This window comes from Rhamphochromis longiceps, linkage group LG5 (genome assembly GCF_057381845.1).
Source record: "Rhamphochromis longiceps isolate RC_006_pf linkage group LG5, R_longiceps_female_GT1.1, whole genome shotgun sequence".
Classification (NCBI taxonomy): Eukaryota; Metazoa; Chordata; class Actinopteri; order Cichliformes; family Cichlidae; genus Rhamphochromis; species Rhamphochromis longiceps.
Genome location: NC_140561.1, coordinates 35,920,119 through 35,935,084, shown reverse-complemented (window position 1 = coordinate 35,935,084; position 14,966 = coordinate 35,920,119). Strand labels below are relative to the sequence as shown.

Sequence of the window (14,966 nt, the reverse complement as noted above, 5' to 3'; positions counted from 1 at the left end):
ATTGTTTTCTTGGTAGTTTAGCTAAAGCAGGCTAAGTAATTTTACCCAAAAATGTAACTAAACTTTAACTAAACTACCAATTTTAAGTTGAGGGTAAAGCTGTATGTTCTGTAGGCTACAGTGGCTTTGGGTAAAGTATGGGTTAGGCACTGCTGGAGTGCCGCCGACGCTGGACTCCGTCACCCGGTGTAAAACACATGCCATCCTATCCTTGCTCTCTCCTGTTTGGGGCGAATTTAATTGATCTGGGAAACCGCTACTGGTCTAAGGTAATTTTTTCCTGAATTCACGGAAAATAGTATTTTCCTAGAACCTTCTTACTCACGGACATATCATTTCAGGAAAAGAAAAAAAAAATCAGAGTCATTATCATTGCATTGTTGTGGACGCAGTTCGGAGGAGGGAATGGATGCAAGCGAGCAAGCAGAGGCGCACCGAGGCAGCTATCAGACAGAGCCAGCTCCTCTGTGATGCAGCTGTTTATCCCGTGGAAAACCCAGGACACCCGACGACCGCTCTTAAAACGTTAACAGGCGAGAAATCAGCGGCTGATTGTTATTCCACGCGTGTTGGGATTTGCTCGGGAAGAAGAGACGCGAAAGCCATGTAGCCGGTCTGTTCTCTGAACCGCTTTTATTTTCTAATTCCTTGTCTTCTTCGTAGTGGTTTATTTTCTACCTTTTCAACCGTGATCTGTTCCCGCAGAGCTGCACACTATTTCTGCTGTTTGTGCTAAGCTTGGAAGCCAGATATCAACTCGATAATTTTACAGAAGTGTGCAGGAGAGAACAGCGCTGGCATCTTTCCATGCGCGCTTTCATCGTCATTATTATTATTATTATTATTATTATTATTATTATTATTATTATTATTATTATTATGGAACTGTGACCCCAAACGAAGCAGCATACAACGCATGCTTCTCCCACATTCACTTTTTACAGGTGTTTTCAGTTAAGAACTTTGTATTTTGAGGATTGTAAAATGCTCTAAATGTCGAGCAATTTTGCCGGCTGTCAGTGACGCAACATCTCACACAGACTGCATGAGAAATACATGCGTAGAAGGGCGTGAACTTGCGGCCACTAACCTCCTCCTCATTAATAAAGCATCTGCTTATCTACAAAGCCACTTTGCTCTTTTTGCGACCTCACACCCATCATTCATCTAAACTCATCTCGGGGACATAATGGATCTTAAAGCGGACTCAGAGGACATGGACTACAGGCGGCCGGCTCCCATTGAAGTTTTCGCCGCCAGATCCACACTGCATGGCATCTCGCACATGTTCACTTACAAGCGGATGTATATCAAGCGCACCCTGTGGATTTTGTTTTTCTTGGCCTCCGTGGGTGTGCTGGTGATGGTGTGCGTGGATCGGGTGCAGTTCTACTTCGAGTACCCCCATGTCACCAAGTTGGATGAAGTGGCGGCTTCACTGATAATATTCCCTTCGGTAACCTTCTGCAACCTCAACTCCTTCCGTTTCAGCCGGGTGACACGGAACGACCTGTACCACGCTGGGGAGTTCCTTGCCTTGCTCAACGGCAGGTGTGTACGTCCAGAAGCCATTTACAATACCTGCCTGTGTGTAGGCTGGCTTACTGGTGATTTTATATAAGCACTAAAACCACACCTCACCTGCACCCCAAGTATTATGTAGCCTAGTGTATGACAAATGCAGTGGCTGCAGGGGTGCACATCTGTGTGGATTTATCACATGATGATTCAGGATCTGATTGTGCCCCCAGCATTTAGCTATAACACTAAATTTTTGTTGTTGTCACATTCTAGTGCAGTTATCATGAAACTTAAAAAAATATCTGTGAGCACTTAAAAATCGTTTGACCACACCACTAAATATCTGCATGTCTTCTATAGACAGTCTGTGTGTGGAAGCAGGTTTTACGCTTTGCAGCCCAGCAACAGCAATGTTTGAGTTGGCATTTAACTTTGGAGCTTAGGTGTAGTCTGCATTGTTTTAGCTGAGGTCTTATGTCACATGGAAGAGCGGGGCAGAGTTTTACCACCTGTCTTTGGCTGTTGCTATTAGGCTACTGGAGGAAATCCGGACTTCACTGACAAAGCATGCAAAACCTTCCAGAGCTCTGAGAGCTAAAGATTGTAGTATAACGCACGTAAGTAAGAAAGTGAGGTTAAAGGCTAAGGATGAAAATGTAGTGACATTACAGATCTACTGTCTACTGAAATCCATATTGCACACATGCTACCATAGCTGTGAAAAGCAATGGAACAACAACCATTAACATCCACCTGTTAAAATATGCTGATAGTGAGAATGAGCACACCTTAACATAGATGCTGAGAATCCTCCAAGTAACAGATAATAGATAAGCTGTTTCTAAGTGTTTAATAAAGGTAAATATAAACATGCTAATATAAATATTGGATAAGTAGAGGAGAAGATTTTTAAACCCCCGCTGACAAAGTGTTGAGAGACGTGCATGATTCACAACTGCCATCCCCTCCCTTTACACTTGTTGCTTTCTGCTGTGCTTTGATCATTTAGTCTTTCGGCAACCATGACAAGCACACTGTTTCATGTTGAAACTTTTAACTCTGAATTTCTTCAATTCTTCTTTTCGATGTTATCCAGATTATACTGATCCCATTTTTCCAATACAGATAATAATCCTGCACTTTGCATTTGCAGCTAGAGCAGGAAGAAAAATATCCCACACAAATACACATGCACACATGGACACACAGATGCATAGACATTGTTTACTGCACTTACGCAAACATAAAATATGTAATACACACAAACATGTCTCAATATCATCTTGAATTCATTTTTAATTTTATTTTTAGCTTATTGATTCACAAAGTGTTGCAGCCTGAGGCAACGCGTACAACTGTGCATGCTGTACATGCTGGAATGACATAAATCAAATTCTCTGTTTTCATACTGGATATCATTTTTCTGTGACCCTCATATATACATCCATATTTGGGTTATAACTGTACAGGATGCCAATAGATTCACTGTCTTGCGGATGTATTTTGCATGCTTTGTATGGTATAGATTCCGAGATTTGTTTCCGGGTTGTTTGTAGTGTCAGCTGGAATAGTAGACCATTAGGATATCAGTGCAGGTTTCCATCTCTCTGATTTGTTATTGCAGGTGTAGCCAGATTTTCTTTAAAAAGGTGCACCTAAAAAAAATAAAAGAAGATATAGGAAGCAGAACATTAAAGCAACCTTACTTGCTCCAAGTGACTTTGGGATGAGTTGACTTTTGATGGAGGGAGGGGACTACAAGGAGAGGCAATTAACTTGTGTCTCGTAAGCTGTGTGATGAACAAGTCTTTATCCCCGTGTAATTAGTGCTGTTTGTTAAGCTACAGAGTTGTGCCACTGATTAACACTGTCATCTCCCTCTCCCTTTTCCTTGCCCTCTCAGTTAGCTTGGCCTGGGATCAGGGTTGGGGTAGGAACGGCATTCATTTTACTTTTCTTTTTTTTTTAAAATGAGGACAGGGGACAGTTTTTAAAATGATTTTTAAATCAGGTTTCAAAGCGGTTAGAGTGCTAAAGAATGTGGAGGAAAACAAATAAATTAGGAACATCTTGGACGCACAGATTTTACACTAAACATTGATTGAACAGAAGATTTTTCAGTGGTAAGCCTTCTGATACCACCAGACAGGTGGTAGGTTTGGACAGAAAATGACAGAATACAAACAAAATGCTGTGTTTGTGGGTCGGTGTCTATCACTGTCTCAGGAAGAAGGAGTAGGCAATATCTACCCTTGCAGTGATGCCAGGCTTTCTTAGACACTGAAGTTTGAAGCTGAGCTGCTAGAAATTTCACCTTAACTTACTCGACTCCAGCAGTTTCCAAGCAGCCACCCACCAAAAAATAAATAAATAAATAAATCACTTTCGTATTGTATTTTCTCAGGTTGGAGTTACAGTTAGCCGTGCAGAACATTAGAAGTAAATTGCTCAGTTTTATTTTTATTATGTTGCAAAGGCAATTAAATGATAATTAGCAAAAGAAAGGTCATTTCAAAGAGGTGTTGGTTATGTGGTTTGTGCTGCCAAGAAGTGTTAGATCAGCTCACGAAAACCAGAGAAGCACGTCTTCTGCTTACACAGAGCCCGAGATTAAACATGTTTCCTGAGCTTGCAAACATGCTCTCAATTCCCACGAGCTACATGTGAAATGTAATGCTCCATAACTTTGACTGCCTTATCTGTCTCAGCAAGATCATGGCCGTATTACAGATTTAAGTGGTGTAAAAAAAGTGCACGGATGGGGACACTGGGAGGCCAGGTCATCGACCGGAAAAAGCTGATTTTTCAAATCTGGGTTCATTTGCATTTATAGTGTACTGTGGCTGTTTACCGCAGAGAATATTACAACTGTGGAGACACAGAAATTTTTGCATGTTTTTACCATATTTTCGTCTTTGGCTTGTTTGTGTATTTCTCATCAATACAATAGATATTTGTTTGGGTTTTCTGTGCCTCGTGGCATCCTTTGTTTGCATTTCTGTGACCTTGGCCAAATTGGAAGAATAACTGAATCGCAGGTGCACCATCATGAAGATATGATTATCCAAACTCAGCCACCAGGAAACATGGCACATATTCATTTTCAAGGGCACTGCACAAACAATCCAATCCTTGTTAGTGTATGAGTTCAATTAGCGCTAATTGGATAATTACCTGAGATTATGTCAAGATGTGTTCATTGTTGTGTCACACAGCCCGAGGTATTAACATCAAAACAAATGTAGTGCTTTTGCTTTTGTTTGTGTGCGTGTGAGAAAGAGAGAGAGTACCGCCTTGTGACCACAGTCTTACTGTGAAAGTCCACTCTTAAAATCAGTGGCTGCTTATATTTGCTCTCTCTTCTCATGAGGTGGCAAAGTGTTGCAGATGGTCCTTCATTCGTTTTAGTCCCCACAAGAAAATTAAAGTGCTTGTGGCCCATAATCCAATTTAGTCTCCCCCTCCCATACGTAGAGAGTTTGCAGTGATTGCTTTAGGGAGCAGTGGCAGGGCAATATTAAAAATCTACCCATATTATTGTGATTGTATGCGCTTCAACTAAAGCCTCCTGACTCGGGGATGTGAGCGCAGCATCTTAAGTGCTCTCCTGGCAGCTTTGTGTTTCTTATAAAACAGTGGCTCAGGATACAATTCAATTAAGTCCAGAATGTACCACAACAGGCTAGCTTCTTGTTAGAATAGAGTGTGACAGTGTTGTGATGTAGTTCCCATGTGGGCAAGAGTACTGGAGTTGTGATTGTCAGAGTGCTTTTAGGGACCAACATTACTAAAAACATGACAATTTGTAAATGGCTCCACTGACAGATATTTATGATATTAGTACCACTCTGTCCTCTAATTTTAAACTCACGTCTGAAACAAGTAATACATAGACAGTAGTAATCATACTTCCATTTTAAATACTGAAAATATTAAAACCACATTCACAGAGAAAGGTTTGTATCCTTACTAGGTGACACTTATTTCTTGGAGTAACCACCACAGTTTGTCCAATTCTTTTAGCAAGTTTCTCATCTTGACTTTATATAGCAGGTTTTCATTGTTCTCTACCTCCTTCTCTTACTTTTGCTCTATTATTCTTTTTTAATGACAACTTTGATGCCGTACAGGAAACGGCATTCAAAGCCTTGATTACTGTAGCCAGAGTATTGTGTTAACATTTGGGAAAAGTGTGGTTTTCCTGGTTTCCTCCTCCACTACTATTGTTTCTGGGGGTTTCTCAGTCGTGAAATTTTCCTGCTCTTTTTTGCTTGAGCAGTCATGCTTCTTTTCTCTTTGGACTGCTTTGCTTTTTAACATTTAGGTAAACATGTTTCCTTATTTTGAAAAATTGCAGTGTGGCAATATGCTCCAGGATGCACCTTGGAGTTCATTATATGCCTTCCAAAGAACACATCAAACATTTTGAAACCAAGAAGGGCTCCTTCTTAAAAAGAAACAGTATAAAAATGTATCACTTTCTTTCAGTTTCAGTACTTTTCAAAAAGCAGTAACCTGTAAACTGTGAAGAATCAGGAGCCAGATGAGCTACTACATCACTAATCCTCTGGTTTTCAATTTTATCCTTTTATTGTTTGAATAACTTATTTCTGGAAAAAAAAAATTATGCATTAGCTTCACTCTGAAATGATATGAACATGTTTTTCTCTAACACCCCTTATTACTTACAGTATAACCGTTTAATTGTACGCAACACTCTTTTGGCCTGTAGTAAATTAATGAAAAGTGAACTATACTAGAAAATAAGTACCACATAGATCCACTATCTTTAATTTATAATCTGAATCAAAGATAGTGCTTAACTGTCTTGTTTTTTGGCTGTTGTGTCATACCAGTTACTGCTTTTTATTCAAATTGTGGAAAAAACTCTGATTTAAAAGATAAATAGCAACCAGCAGCTGCTATTCTCGTTGAAAATTTAAACTGTAGCGATAAAAAAGAAGAAGTTATAATCAGCTAGAGTTAATCCTGGTTGATTTGTTAATGTTAAAAAAGATCTCTGATGTTCCGATGTTGAATTTTAAAACTGTATCACTTGGCATTCATTTTAAATCTTGAGCAGAATAATAGTCCCGATATTGTCTGTCAAAGCGCTGTGAACTCCATTCAACACGAAGCATGACCGTCTCTGTTCGGTGTTATGAGCAGGAGAACAACCCTCATTTTAAATTACAGCGCATACCACCTCATGTTGTGAAAATCTTTTTCATTTAGTCTCTACCAGGAAAAAGCACTGTAGCAACAGTGAAACATATTACATTTGGTTTGGGCATAAATCAAAAATACATCTCCAGCTGAATATTAACGCAGTGCTCCCAAAGAAGTAATGTAACATTTCATTTTTTTATTCATGGATCAGCTTATGTTATTCCCATCATCAAGCGACAAAATCTTGTTCATTATCATAGACAAAGCTTGACCTTGTGGAATTTTTAAAAAATCCATTAAGCTTTACCACCAATTATGGTTTGAAATAGTGCCCATGCTCATGACAAACAACTCTGTCGTCAGTGTCCACAAAGTCATTCACAGATTTACTGTCAGGCACAGGAAGAGAAGGGTATGCCTTTGTCTTTCTCCGTCTCTGGTTTTCACTTCTTCAGCTTGGGGATAAACTTATTCATGTTTGCTAGTGCAAAACGAGTTGTCCAAAATTCTTACAATAAAACAATATATGAACCTGGTCATGATATTACTGCTTCTGCTCAACATCACATATGAATTCAGGACTCTACCTTAGTATTTTGCAGTAATTCAATTTTGAAAAAACAGAAGCTGTCCTCTTCACTCTGTGTCCTACAACAATGATCTCACAAGTGGCTGTCAGTAGTGCTTAATTTTAGCGCTCTATAATTTGGATGCTTGTACCACTGATGGCCCATTGCTCAACAGGGGTCATCAATGGGCCACTTTTTCGCTGCGCGGGGCCATACTGTTTAATTGAGGTTACGTTGTATCAGTGAATGACTGTGAGCAGGCACTAGAGGTTGATGGTAGCTGTCAAATTAAGGCATAGCATAAATGATTTCCACAGTGTTTTTCTTCTGTTTCATTTCTGTGTGCATTGATGCGCGCAAATTACTGCTTCTTTGTCATGTTTTTTCTTATTTGTTTGCAGGGGAAATGAGAGGTGGAACATGGTAAAATTGATCCATTTTTCACTTTGAAAAAAATTGCAGCAGATGAAGATTTATTTATTTACACTAAATAGTAGGTGTGGAGGATCATCAGCCTGAAAGCAGCATTCTGAACATTGTTTTCTACATGATCGCTCTGCCACCACATATAACCCTAATTGTTTAACAGACCGATTAAAGTAATTGTCTGAAATGAAATATTCCCATCCTGTAAATAATGAGCTGCTTTCCTGCACTCCATGGAGACTGGTATGCCACAGTTAAGCTGTCAGTTTCATAAAACTAAGATGATATTGTGAGAGCTTTCTAGCTGCTCTTCTGATGATGCTGACATGTATGTACACCTTTTTTTAAGGTGAACGGTAGATATCCACTTGTTGCTGCATCTGTGTTATTAATGTTTCTTCTGCCAGAAAAACATGTGTACCTGCAAAATTCTTAAAATCCATCTTTTTAGATGTGACAGAGGTACAACTAAGGTTGTGTCTTGCTTCTTTAACAACCTTAACTGCATTTAATACTTTGAGTGAGAAAATAAGGAATAACAGGATGTTTAATATTACAATCTGACAAAGTGGATTTTGTAAGCTCAAGGTAAGCAGTTTGAAAAAAGAATTCTTATAGAGAAAAAGAACAACCTAAAATGTTACTTTTTTTTTAATTTAATGAGGCAAAATCCTTTTTGTGATATTGAATTTGCAAAACCTAAGTACATTAGACTTGTGTGTTAGTTGTGCACATGTGTGTATTTTGTGATCAATGTTGACTAAGTGTAGAATCTTTCTGTCCAGGTATGAGATTCGGGACCCACACCTGGTGGAGGAAAATGTCCTGCAAATCCTAAAGGAGAGAGCGGACTTTGACAGCTATAAGCCTCGGCCTTTCAACATGCGTGAATTTTATGACCGGACAGGCCACGACATTAAGGACATGCTGCTTTCCTGCTCATATAGAGGGGAGGAATGTGCAGCTGAAGACTTCAAAGTGGTGAGTTGCGCACGTAAACAGAATCAGCTGAGACCTATGGGTCATCTAATCATGCTAGTGATACAAAATGGGCCTTTATATAGTTTACTGTGCCGTGAAGTTTAGCTGAGCGCTGTTCACTGAAGTCTGCTTTTGGGAATTGACTTTGCAAATATATTAAAAGGAGAGATTTACAGAGACAGCGCTTTATCATAATTTCAATCGATGGTGCTCCATCCTTCCAGATTCTTCCATCCCCCTTCAGAATTGGACAGTAAACCATTATATAGTTTACTGAGCCCTGGGTCATTGCCACAACACGTTCCATGTAAGTACAAAGTTAGAACAAATTGACGCTGTGAAATATTTTCTGTCTTTATCCTATTTACTGAATGCTTTCAGATACAGTTATTACCTGAAAGCTTTGTGACCTTAGTATTTGTGATAAAGTATACGAACTGATCTTGTAAAGCTGCAATACAACTGTGTAACCGCGGGTGACAGTAGTTAATGTACTTTTTTTGTTGTTTCAGCCGAGTAAGAGCCAGAATTACTGATTATATAATAACTGATTCTCACACTACAGCTGTCAATCTCACTAAATTCTGGTAATACAATAAAAGTTTTGCCAACACTATGAAGTTTAAGGCTATGACACTGTCTCTTTCACTTGCTGAAGAATGCTAAAATGTAGAAAGAAGACATTTGTGTCTTTTGTTTAATATTAATTTGATTTTTTTTGCTTATTTTATAGTTTCGTACTGCACTGTTTTTCAAAACTTTTTTGCCCGACAATATCTGCCTATTCCAGCTGGAAACAGAGCTTATAAGTGCACTGACATTTACCAGTGCTGTCTGTGCCACAGTACGGTCTAACAGAACTTAAGAGCTGATCGATATTTCTTAAGACATTTGTAGTTTTTAGTGACAACTTACCCACAGTTAGCTGATTTTATAAGTGTGAAAAATGTGATTATGTGTAGACAGATCCTGTGTACTGTTCTGTTTAGACTTCACTTGCAGTCTGAGGTCTATTGACAGTGCACATGATAAGCTGTAGTTAAAAGAATCAGTGTATAGACAAAAGCGGAGCTGTAACATAATTTCCAAATCATCAACGATTTTGTGAAAAATATAATAAGCAATTGCACTTTTATTCAGCTTTTTTAGGGTTGTCTCCATTTGTAAACAATGTACCCGCTGACTATACCAGAAGGCTAGAAAAATTGGTTATTGCCCGCAGAGGCTAAGTCATCAAACTAGCGATAGGTTCCCATGTTGTTATCCGAGTACCTCTGACAGTGGTTACCGTAAATGAAAGAAGCAGATTTTAAATTATGCCATGAAAATTTGACAATATCAGGGCCTTAACTGATTGAGAATAAGAATAAGAGAAAAAGAGCACCAAAGGATTGTAGGTAGAGACAATGCAGCTTGAGCAAGAAGAAATGTGGTGGGATGACAGTTGCAAAGAACACACACACACACACACACACACACACACACACACACACACACACACACACACACACACACACACACACACACACACACACACACACACACACACACACACAATAAGACACATACATACAAATTTTGCACATTACAAACAGTGGCAGCCTACTGTAGGAGTAGGAACTAGTCTTAAAAGAACAACTATCCAACAGATGCTCATGCAGGTGGCAAGTGAGGATGACACTGTATTAATAAATTGATATCGCCTGAGAATCCTGTCTTGAAAGCGATCTAATACATCCTCAGAATGTGTTGGAAAGAAGCCATGATTAAGCTTAGTAAAATCAGCCCTCAGTCCAACTCTTACATTCTTTGTCCTCCAGTGTTTCTTTATTGTGGAATTTTTAATGTGTTTTTCCCCCAAGTGCTATAAAACCATGTAGTTGAGAGGTGGGCTGCATGCTCACATGGTGTGGCTGCTCTAATGTGCTGATGTGTTCACATTTACTGTAGTTAGTTGCGCTTATAGCAGATGGTACTTCACAGCGCTCTGCTGTACATTTGTACGGTTGTAGACCTGGATAGAACAGCTCAGCATAGAGCACTAATGGTGTGGAAAGAAGCTTCAGCGTGTTAGGAAAGGGTAAGGTAACCAGTCTCACCAGCCTCCACCTCCAAATCCCAGAGTATGGAAGCATTAAAGCTGTGATTAACGCTGTTGGCAGCTTCTGGTTGTTTTCTAGCTAGCACAGGCAGTGTGGCTCACTAGGTAGTCCCTGGGTGTTGAAGATAGCCAGAGATAAAAGATCACTGCTACCTACTGTGGGAGCAGTTTGCTGACAAAAATGGTAGATAAACAACAGTAGTACGTAAGGCAGCTTTTTCCAAAAGAATCTGCAGTGTAGTACAGTCAGATTTTCTCATAGATCCAGAAACTTGAACATATTAGAGTTCTTTAGTGTATCAGAATTTATTTCATGTTGTTTTTCAGTTAAGGTTCAGGTGTTGAGTCCAACATTATCCAGTCAGAAGTATTGTGTCCTTGTCAAAAGTCACTGGTGTCATTATCCAAATACCAAATACCCTGTGGGATCCAGTACAATATAATTTTTAAATATTGCTGCTAGAAATATTAAAAATTAGTGACTAATTATCTCGTATCATGTTTCACTGCTGCAACTTTGTCCTTCAGAAAAACATCTGCCAACTTGGAATGCAGATGGTTTAGCTCAGATGATATTAAAGAAGAAAATTTCACATGAAAATGAATATCAATTGATGGCCTACGGCCTCTGAACCGTAGCTGCATGAGATAATATAAAACCATAAAAAGGGAGCAAAATACAAAGACCATAATTTGATAGTTTATGGGTTTGTTTTTAATTGAAGGTGCGATAAATGGATTTCGAAAGTATGCGATCGCTCCCTAGAGAGGCGGCCTTTGCATTTCACCTACAACAAGGACACTAAAGCTAAAATCATCCAAAATATATTGAATGGCTATAATACACTACAGTAAGACAACTGATATTGCACGAACACTATGGATTGCATGTGCCATCTTACTTCTATTTTTACTTTGATACAATGTACGGCATTTTAAGAGCAAAACTACCAAGCATACAGTTTGTCTTACTGCATCCCAGTGGAATTCCCTACAGATAATATGTTGATCGGCAATGTCACAACCTCTAAGTTATTCAATTTTGAACTCTTTAAGACACCCACATCCAACTTCAGTCACCAGGGAGAACTTTGACAGGCTCATAACTTTGCTATCAAAACTCAAAACTGAAGCTTGAGGGCTGACAGAAAGTGTAAGAGAGAGACAGACATTACATGAGAGACAAAATAGGAAGAAGAAAGAACGAGAGAAAAAGAGCCAGATAAGCAGAAACTGAGGCCCAGGTAACAACAAAGTCCTTGGGATAAAACTAAACATAATGGTCGAGTACTGCGGAGAGGCTCAAAAACACAAAACAACAGCTGCCACAGCAGGAGCAGCAATAGAAGTACTATTGGTACACACAGGCTTGTGCTCATTTTAACCTCTTGGAAACTGCAGAGCTCCATTGTAGGGCTGGGTATCGTCACTGATTTCTAGAATCAATTCGATTCTGATTCACAAGGTCCCGAATCGATTCAATCAATTCAATTTGAATCTGGGAAATTTTGCCTTTGACAGTCAGAAATATTATAATTCAGATCAGTACATTTACATATTTTTGTATCTACAAAAGGGAAGCTGACACTTGTGAGACTTTATCAAAGGTGTGAGCATCACAGCAGATGTCTTTGTGTCAAAGTAGCTGAAGATAAACATGAAGGTGATTTTCCTGGCCTGGAATTTTTAAAAATATTCTCCAGTACATCAAAAACGAAAGAAAACTTTTAATCAACATATGAACATTACCTCTGAAGTGACAGCGGTTTTAGTACAGACATGGCTAAGCGTTTTGCATTTTGCATAATTTTAAAAAGTTAAAATTTGTTCAGTAGCCCATTGAAAGGCAGAAATTAGGTTTTCTTTTCGGAAGTAAGTAAAAGGGAATAAAAACAGCGGCCGACAGCGCTGTAAACAACGGTAGACTTGTGCGTAACAAGCAAGCGAATAATGCAGAAAACAGATTTTTAGATGGGAAACTGTTCTTGAAGTATACAGAGAAAGCAAGAGAGCGAGAGAGAGAGCGAGAGAGAGCTGTGCATGAAGTGTGATTTTTATTGTGGTGGAAGCAAAAAAGCAAAAGTCAGAGGGAATCCATGACGATGTTTATGTGAAGCGTAGTTTGGATCTTCTTTTGCTGCCGGTTCGGTCAATATTGTTTGGGCAGAGATCAAACTAACAGCTTTACCCGATCATGTCCGTAGGGTGAGAAAGGCAACATCTCACTGATTGTGATCCACGGGTCCGCGCTTTGTGTTTATGTCGTTGTGCAGAATCTGTGTTCCTGCTCTCATTTACTGTTTTAGCTGTTTGGTGGTTGTCAAAATTTTGTGAGGTTTCACCTGAGACTCTGGCATTTTGGGCAAAATAAATTTATATAAAAAAATCAATTCAGGATTTTAATGAATCGATATCACGTTATCCAAGCCAGAATCGATTTTAATCGATAATCAAAACCCACCCTTACTCCATTGTATGTCTTTTACAGCTCCCCGTTTGTTTTCCAAAACACAATTAAATATGGCACCTGTCCTTCCTTTCCACTTGTATCTTTTTGAGTCGAGAAGGACAGAAAATATTATAAATAAATGAGGTCATGATAGTCATAAATGAAGAGCTATCTTTGAACAGATCTTTGGTTATAAATAAAAAGATTTTGATTAGTTATCAAGTTGTCATAGTAGTTCTTAATACATTAGCTTCTACCCTTTTAATACGCAGTAGTGTTCCTCAAAAATGTTGAGCAGACCCTCAGTGCCTTATATTTTGCTTCCAAGGAGCCAGGCTTTATTTTTTAAAGAGGTCTTAAACAAATTATTCAGACTTTTCAGACTTCAAAGCTTTACTTTGGACATTGGCTACTTTTTCACTCATTTTCGGTCTAATCCTTGTACCTGACCATTGTTCCTTGTTTAAGTGACTTTAAACTGAACAATAAATTTTTCAAGCATAAAAAGGCGTCTAATTTAAGGGAAAAATGGTGTTGTCTGCATATTACAGACAACTTAACAAAGACCTGGTTTTAAATAGTCTTTAGGCTGCCTGATACAAAACACACATTTTTACCTCCATTTCTTTAGCTGAATCTATAAAAACTGACTAAGTTTACACAATGAACTGTTAGCTGATAACCTGACATATCTTGGCATGGTATGCAGTGTAACCTTAAAATATCTGAGGAAACTGAATAAGTTGAGGGCAAAGAAGTGAAAGGCATAAAAAACAAATATCTACTGCAGATAAACAAAATCTGAAAACCATGTTACAAAGATAAAAATCAACAAAGGCCTGACATTGGATCTGAGAGATGCACCTGGGCCTTTAATTGATTAACCTCATCAGAAATGGTTTCAGTGGAAGGCTGACGAATTAATTAAGAGAAACAGGTATGGTTTGGCCAAGGTATGCCAAATTACACGTGAATTACGCATGAATTTAAATTTTAAAAGTTAGGAAAGAGACACAACAGTCAGTGTCTACAGACATAAATAAAACACGAGTGAGGCTCTGTCATGCTTTCGGTCTAGCCAGCCATTGGTTTTTAGGATCTTCTCAAAATGAATGGACTCATGAATGTAGAAGAATATGTTCAGTAGTAGAGTACATTCATGCTATATCCTGGAAAGTTTATACATTCATGTTATAGTACAGTGGAACCCCAACTTACGAAATTAATCCGTTCCCGAGGGTCTTTCGTAAATCAAAGCACCCATCGCGCCTTTTGAACGAGGCGATGCTGAACGATAGGCTATAGGCTAATTGCTAACTAGAACAACAATACGTCGTTCAAGTGGAACAGCGAAGCGCAAGTACGGAAGCCAAGGGGTTGTCACATGATTCGGAAGGCATTGTGGGCATTGTAGGCTCAGCCAATCAGAGCCAGCGGATTTCGTTACACGGGCATTTTGCCGTAACACGGGCAGAAATATTGCCGTTCAGTGCCTTCGTAACTTGAATTTTTCGTGACATGGGGTATTCGTAAGTCGGGTTACACTGTATCTGGAAAGTGTCCGACTGGCAACAGCTTCATTTTTGATCATGGTAATGATCCCAAACACTTTGCCAGTGCAATGAAAGCATACCTGGATAAAAAACACACAATGGAACACTATAGCTCATGGAATGGTCTCTCCGAAGCCCAGACCTCAAAATTACTGAAGCATTGGGGGACCGTCTTGACAGAGAACAGAAAGAAGCGC

At 39.0% G+C, this 14,966-nt stretch overlaps 1 protein-coding gene across 1 annotated transcript in view; it reads left to right on the top strand.

Annotated features, from left to right (window-relative positions):
- The first annotated feature begins 269 nt into the window (after nucleotides 1-269).
- Nucleotides 270-14,966, top strand: part of asic1b (acid-sensing (proton-gated) ion channel 1b) — a 215,800-nt gene continuing 201,103 nt past the window's right edge. Inside the window, exons 1-2 of the mRNA XM_085407442.1 lie at nucleotides 270-1,551; nucleotides 8,471-8,666. Of these exons, the coding sequence (XP_085263568.1) occupies nucleotides 1,190-1,551; nucleotides 8,471-8,666 (558 nt within the window). The 5' untranslated portion in view covers nucleotides 270-1,189. The remainder of the gene's footprint in view (nucleotides 1,552-8,470; nucleotides 8,667-14,966) is intronic.